Genomic DNA, 6,207 nt, shown 5'->3' on the forward strand with positions numbered 1-6,207 from the left:
TTTTGAAATATGAAGAAAATCGAATTAATGTCATTTGACCTTTTACCGTAGATGATTTAAGTTACTATGTACTGTTCTTCAACCTCACTTGTCTTGTATGTATAATAGAAATAGCAATATTTTAGACAATCACCCTGTAATGAATGTTTGAACTACCATGTGTGGTATACAAAAATTGCAAAAAGGAATCATTTGACTGCTTTCACTTGATTTTTACATAGTTATTTCCATTTACTTAAAGAAAATTGTATTCTTTGTACACACTTTCTGTGACATATTCCTGTTTCTTGACCTTTCTTAACCATTTATCAATTTTAAAACTTACTACTATGCTTCAGTAAATATTTCTCAGTAAACACCACCTTTCATGGGGGACATTTATAAGCTTGCTGTTATTTCTTTTCTTTCTTCAGGTCAGAGGAGAGATAAACCATCTCTTACTCCATTTTTCCACCATGAACACCTCTGTTGGTTTGCTTACTAAAAATAGTTTTTCCATGAAAGTTTTTAAGCTCTCATACAAAAAATAAATGATAAGTAAATAGCCAATACCAGTTGCCAGAGGACAATCATTTTCAATTTTTTTCACTATGAAGTGTAGTCCACAAACAAAGATATCAAGAAAAAAAAATGTAATGGGTGCCCTTGGGTGTTAGTGTTAAAATAAATAATACACACTCCAGAACATCGCTGTTCTAGAAATTACTTCCTTTTAAAATATAAATTCTAACTGGCAAATCTAGTTATAACTGCTCCAGGGGCCTTTCACCGAGCTGGCTTTTAATCCTGCAATTTCAGTTTGTGGTCTACTGTCTTGACAGACTTCTCCAGGGTAGATGTGTGCTGGAATTCACACCCCATCAATATGTGAGGTTTGTAACCCAACTGCTGATAAAACAGACTTGCTTAAAATTCCCTCAGGCATGTGCTTGAGACCAGAATTACATTGGTCCTAAAATTCAAATAGTTCACTGTTTCCCTTGGTAATTACTGGGCCATAACCAGAAATTGAGATGATAAGATTGAAATTCTTTTTTAGGATAATGATTGATTTCCATAAAGATGAGTACTTCAACAATTTTCAATATGTAGTTGCTGAGGCGGGGAGGGTGGGTGGTCACTAATTAGTTTTACCGTTTTCAGCAGATGTTGAATTCAAAATGCCAGCAGCATCTCAAACACCAGTCATTAGGGCTGTCTTTCATGGAGGAGTGCTGACCAATGAAATCTCCCTCTGCTTAATGAGACCAATCTAGACAGAGTCAATTAAATCAAATCTCCCCTAACATCTCCAATATATCTGCAGTGTGGGCAGCACCACAAAACCAGCAGTGAGGGATTTCCAGTATTAATAAAGGGATTCTCTGCCGCATTAGGAGAGGGGGAAGGGAGAGGCAAGTGTTAGGGTAAGACCATTCTTATGGACAGTGGAAAAGCACTAATGTCAAGGCAGAGTTGAGAGACTGTGAGAAGAGGAAGTGGTGAATGACTAAACACTGATTAAAGAGAGAGCCTTTCTGGAGCTCCAGGAGGGATCCACCCCCAACCATCCCTTTCCCCCATCCCTTCCACCATAAATCCGAATAGGAAGCTGGAAAAATGTAAGGACCCAGATTTGAAAACATTTTCACTTTAATACTGAAAAAATATGCCATTATAAAATCCTCGAATAGAATTAGTAAGTTTCACGTGCTTCCTCAGTTCTTTGTTCCTACTTTATAAGTAAGATTTATACCAGCACACAATTGCTACCATAGGATCGCAGCCTAAGCACTAGAGTGACATTAATTGGTCATGCTTAACTGCCCCAGAATCTTTTTTCTTAAATAATTACACTGGTACTATAATAGAAATCATGGGTACTTATTTTACATTCAGATGGAAGGCATTATTGGATATGTATAGAAAAATATTCCCCCTCAGAAACTAAAATAAAATCAAACATCACCATCAAAATAAAAGAACCCAAAAACAACTCTTAAAAACTTTGCTCAACAAAATACATTGTTAACTCATAAAATGGATTGATGACTGGCCATGCAAATGTCTTAAATAAAACCTTTACATTTTTCACAGTAAACGTACGCTCTGAACTGCCTACCAATCACAAATAATGGCGAAATGGCACTTTCTGATTATACTGTATTTTGTTTATAGAAAGTTTGATACGATGGGACTTATCAGGTAAGAGGATGGGTTCTGTGACGCTGTCTCCAGTTGCTGTGGGGATTTGGAGTTGGGGGGGGGGGCAGAGTCCGTGGAGCTTGTGGATTCCATGCGAGCCATGCAGCACTTTTTTGTGTTTTTGTTCTTGTCAGGAGTCAAAGTTATTTATTTACAATACATTCATGCCTTCGTGCAACTGCCCATCCCTGCGTAACCAACAGGGAGCCATCTTCGGGCTATCCACAGGGGAAAAATAGATATCTATTTCTCTATATAGACGTGATATATGTATATATGTATAGAGCCACTGCAACCAGCCCAAGGAACCTTTGGCCCAGAGCAAGGGCGCTCAATTCTTCTGGCAGGCCCCATGCTGGGCTTTCAGTCAAATGGAGCGCAGAGGAAAGAGCCAGCTAGCTGCATTCGCAGCTCCACAGTCTGCTCTTTGTTTTCAGATGGGAGCTTAAGGGCCAGAGCCTCTTAGTTGAGTGAGTTCATAGTTATTTATTTACTTATGTCCACCGGTGCTTGTGACATCCGAGATCTGCGTCAATGATCTCCTACTGCCCCCTCGATGCTGGTGGCAGGGGAGGAGGCATCGCTTTCTTGCAAACCTCCCAGTCTAGGGTCGAGGGATTAGTCTGAGAGTGAATGAGAGCCGCAATCATACACCCTATGGGCCCCATCTGCATTATAAGGCCCATTGTGCCAGTAGGAAGAGTCACACACTGTCTGTAGGGAATTAATTTCGGAAGCAGAGGAATTGGCATCCCTTCTCTTGGACCGCTTTCGATTCCTCAGGATAAACACGAGCATGCCCACCACGGTGAAGGCGGAGGTGACGAACACCAGCAGCAGTCCTGGGACCAACACGGAGATGGACACCCTGCTGGTGTCTAGGTAGGAGTTGGAGTGTGTCCCGGTCTCCGCCAACCCAGTACTGTTTTTACTGTGCGAACTTAACGTGGGCGAGATCCTCGCGTACAGCTGGGGGCAGATCTCGTCATTGGAGAGCAGCATGAAATCCTTCCTAAAGAAGTTCACCGGCGTCTCACACTTGAGGTCGCTCATCAGCACCTCTGAGCCCAGTCGCTCTGCCCATTGCTTGAAAGGCACAATGGTGCAGGAGCACTCCCAAGGGTTGCCATGCAGGTCTATCTGGATGATAGAGGTTAACTGATCCAGCACCCCTGCCACTGGGAGGTACATGAAGTAATTGTTGTGCAGGCTGAGCTTAGACAGGGAGACCCCGGCAAAAACGTCCACAGGTAGGGACCTCAGCAAATTGTTGTTGAGAATGAGAATTCTCAGCTTGGGCATGGCATTAAAAGTACCGGGGAGAATAAGCTGAATCGCGTTGTACTCCACGTTCAGATATTCTAGGTTCTGCAAACCAGTAAATTTCTCCCGGGACAGCGTGTCCAGGTAGTTACTATCCATGTACAGCCACCTGAGGTCCAAAAGGTTCTTGAAAGTGTTGTTCTCTATGTTTGCAATGTTGTTGTTGCCCAGATCCAACAGAATGAGGTTCTTGTAATCCACAAAGTGTGATTTTCGTATGCTGTGTATCTTGTTATCTCGGAGGAAGAGCTCCTGCACGTTGGAAAGCTTAGGCTTCAAATCAGACAAGCTGCTCACGTTCCGGTTGTTACAGTTCATCTTTAAGCCTGAGCCTGGGATGTGGTCACAGCTGCAGCCCCCTGGGCAAGGCAAGCCATGCACTGAGGGTTTGTTTCTGGCGCTCCCAGTTGCTATCGGAGGCGTGGGTTTGATTTTGAGCTGCCAGTTGCCCGGGATCTTTGTACCTCCATTTGGAACAGCCCCTGGGGTAGCATGCTCCTCTTGCCCATTTGTCTTGAAAGGAGTTGGCAGGGGGCCAGGGGCGAAGGTCTCTTCCTGGGCTGGGGGAGCCGGAAGACTAGAATCCACTCTGTTTTTCAAAGGACACAGGTCCTGTTCCGTGGTTTCATTGAGGTCTTTACCCTGTAGCCGTGTGGGGGCTTCGCAGACCACTCGGCCGATCAGGGCGTTTTTGGGAATGTTCTCCAGCCATTCTTTTAGGGAGAGCAGATCACAGGTGCAGTCCCAAGGGTTATCCTCTAGCAGGATCTCAGCAATGCCAGGGATCTGCTCCAAGACCTCCTCATAGGGCAGTGTTTTCAGCCTGTTTCCCCGGAGGTCGAGGTGGGTGATGGGCACATACTGGAATACATTGGCAGGTAGGGTGCTGATGAGGTTGTCGTTTAAAATGAGAACTTCCAACTTGTTCAAGTCTTGGAAGGCTCCCGGGTCTATATCCCGTAATAAATTAAAATCAGCCTGGAGGTATTCCAGATCGTCCAGCCCCAAAAAAGTCTGCTTTCGGAAAGACTTGATCTTGTTGTTGTTAATATGCAGCCGTTTCACCAGCTGCAGCCCCAGAAATGCCCCCGGAACGATTTCATGCAAGCCATTGTTTTCCATATGCAGACTAACCGCATTATAAAAGTTAGCGAACTCATTAGGGAAAAGTCGAGTGAGGGAATTGCCATGCAGAAATAAATGGTAAAACTGGGAAGTCGGGGCGGTGAAGCGCTGCAGACTTGTAAAGCCCTTTTTCTCACAGTCTACGTGTAAGTCCCCTTCTATCTCATTGCAAGAACAGATCTTCTCTTTACAAACGTCCCCTGTAACGTTTCCAGCGGCAAAACAAAGAGACGTCTCCAGCAACAGAATCCAAAGCAGCATTTTTAAAGCGAGCAATTCATCCCAGATCTCATCACAAAGTAACAGCAACCATCCTGCTCGCCACAGACACAATTCAAGTTCATTTAGTGCTCCAATGTCCGATCCCAGAGAAAAAGAAATAAGGGATTGGGGGGGTGGGGTGGATTCCTTCCTCCCTAACCCCCCCGTACTGCAATAGCCCAGACGCCAGTCAATAATTATATCCACAAACTATCCAGGCACATAGTGCAAGGCAAGCAGAAAAGGGAGGGGGGGGTGGAAAGTAGAGGAAAAAGAGAGAGAAAGCAAACTACTCCCCCTCAACCCTTTAAAAATAACCAAAATAAGTTAAATATATACCTGTAAAATTGAAAGGAAATGCACCCTTACAGAATCATGTTTAGAGATCCTCACTAACCAGGAAGGGAACAATGCTAGCAATTAGAAGCAAGTACATGTTAGAAACCAGCAGGTTTGCAGCGTAGTACAGGCGCACTGCCTGTGATGGCTGCGCGCGGACTGACCTTGCCTCTCAGATACAAAGCAGGGCTTTCCGCGGCTTCAGTGGTCCAGGCAGCTGGAGGAGTTCTCGTCTTGGTTGCGGGTTGTCCAGAAGTACCCCCGAGGTGCTGTCCAGTGCCCCCGGTGCTGAAATCACGCCCGCCCAAAAGACTCACACTGCCCAGCCAATGGCGCTGGAAAATTTCCGCAATCGCTGCGTTCTGTGGATGTCCATCCTGTTCCTTTTCTACCCTTTGGTCGTCTTCAGCCCTTTTTTTCTGTGCTTCGGCCGGCGCTTACTAGCTCTTCTTTGCTTGTTACCCTTCTCTTTCTTCTGCTCTTTCGGAATTACGTGGAGGGGGGGAGGAGAAAGGGGGAGCGAGTTGTCTGAGGGAGGAAGAGAGCGCGAGAAAGGGGAGGAGGGGGGAGTTGCTAAGAAGCTCTGCTGGTTCCAGCCTGGTGCACTCTGAAAGATCTGACACCCTCTGCTGATCTGCAGTAGCAAAAATCCATCTGGTGAGGGAATGCTGAAAGAAAAAAAAAAATCCACCTATAGGGCAAGCGTTAAAATCGTGGGTATTAAAGGCTGTTGATCTACATAGAAGCTTATTTTAAATTGATTATTTAATTCTTTTTGCGTGCTAGAAACTTTACCCTTTCCTTTCCTTAAAGACCTCACAGCCCCCGCGATCTCTAGCATTCCGAAAGCATGGCTTTTAAAACATTTATTTCCCAATGGCTTGAATAAAATTAGTGTCAGGGTGTCAAGCGAACGGCAATTTGAGGTAATTATATTGCACGCCATTTTCATCGGTGCTTTAAATGTGTTTCTGC

At 44.7% G+C, this 6,207-nt stretch overlaps 1 protein-coding gene across 1 annotated transcript; it reads right to left on the minus strand.

Moving 5' to 3' along the window:
• Positions 1–1,585: 1,585 nt before the first annotated feature.
• Slitrk1 (SLIT and NTRK like family member 1) lies at positions 1,586–5,839 on the minus strand. The gene has a single exon (XM_051160950.1). The coding sequence runs from the start codon at positions 4,891–4,893 to the stop codon at positions 2,803–2,805; it is 2,091 nt and encodes a 696-aa protein (XP_051016907.1). The 5' UTR covers positions 4,894–5,839; the 3' UTR covers positions 1,586–2,802.
• Positions 5,840–6,207: the final 368 nt, after the last annotated feature.

The sequence above is a fragment of the Acomys russatus genome, chromosome 18, assembly GCF_903995435.1.
Source record: "Acomys russatus chromosome 18, mAcoRus1.1, whole genome shotgun sequence".
Classification (NCBI taxonomy): Eukaryota; Metazoa; Chordata; class Mammalia; order Rodentia; family Muridae; genus Acomys; species Acomys russatus.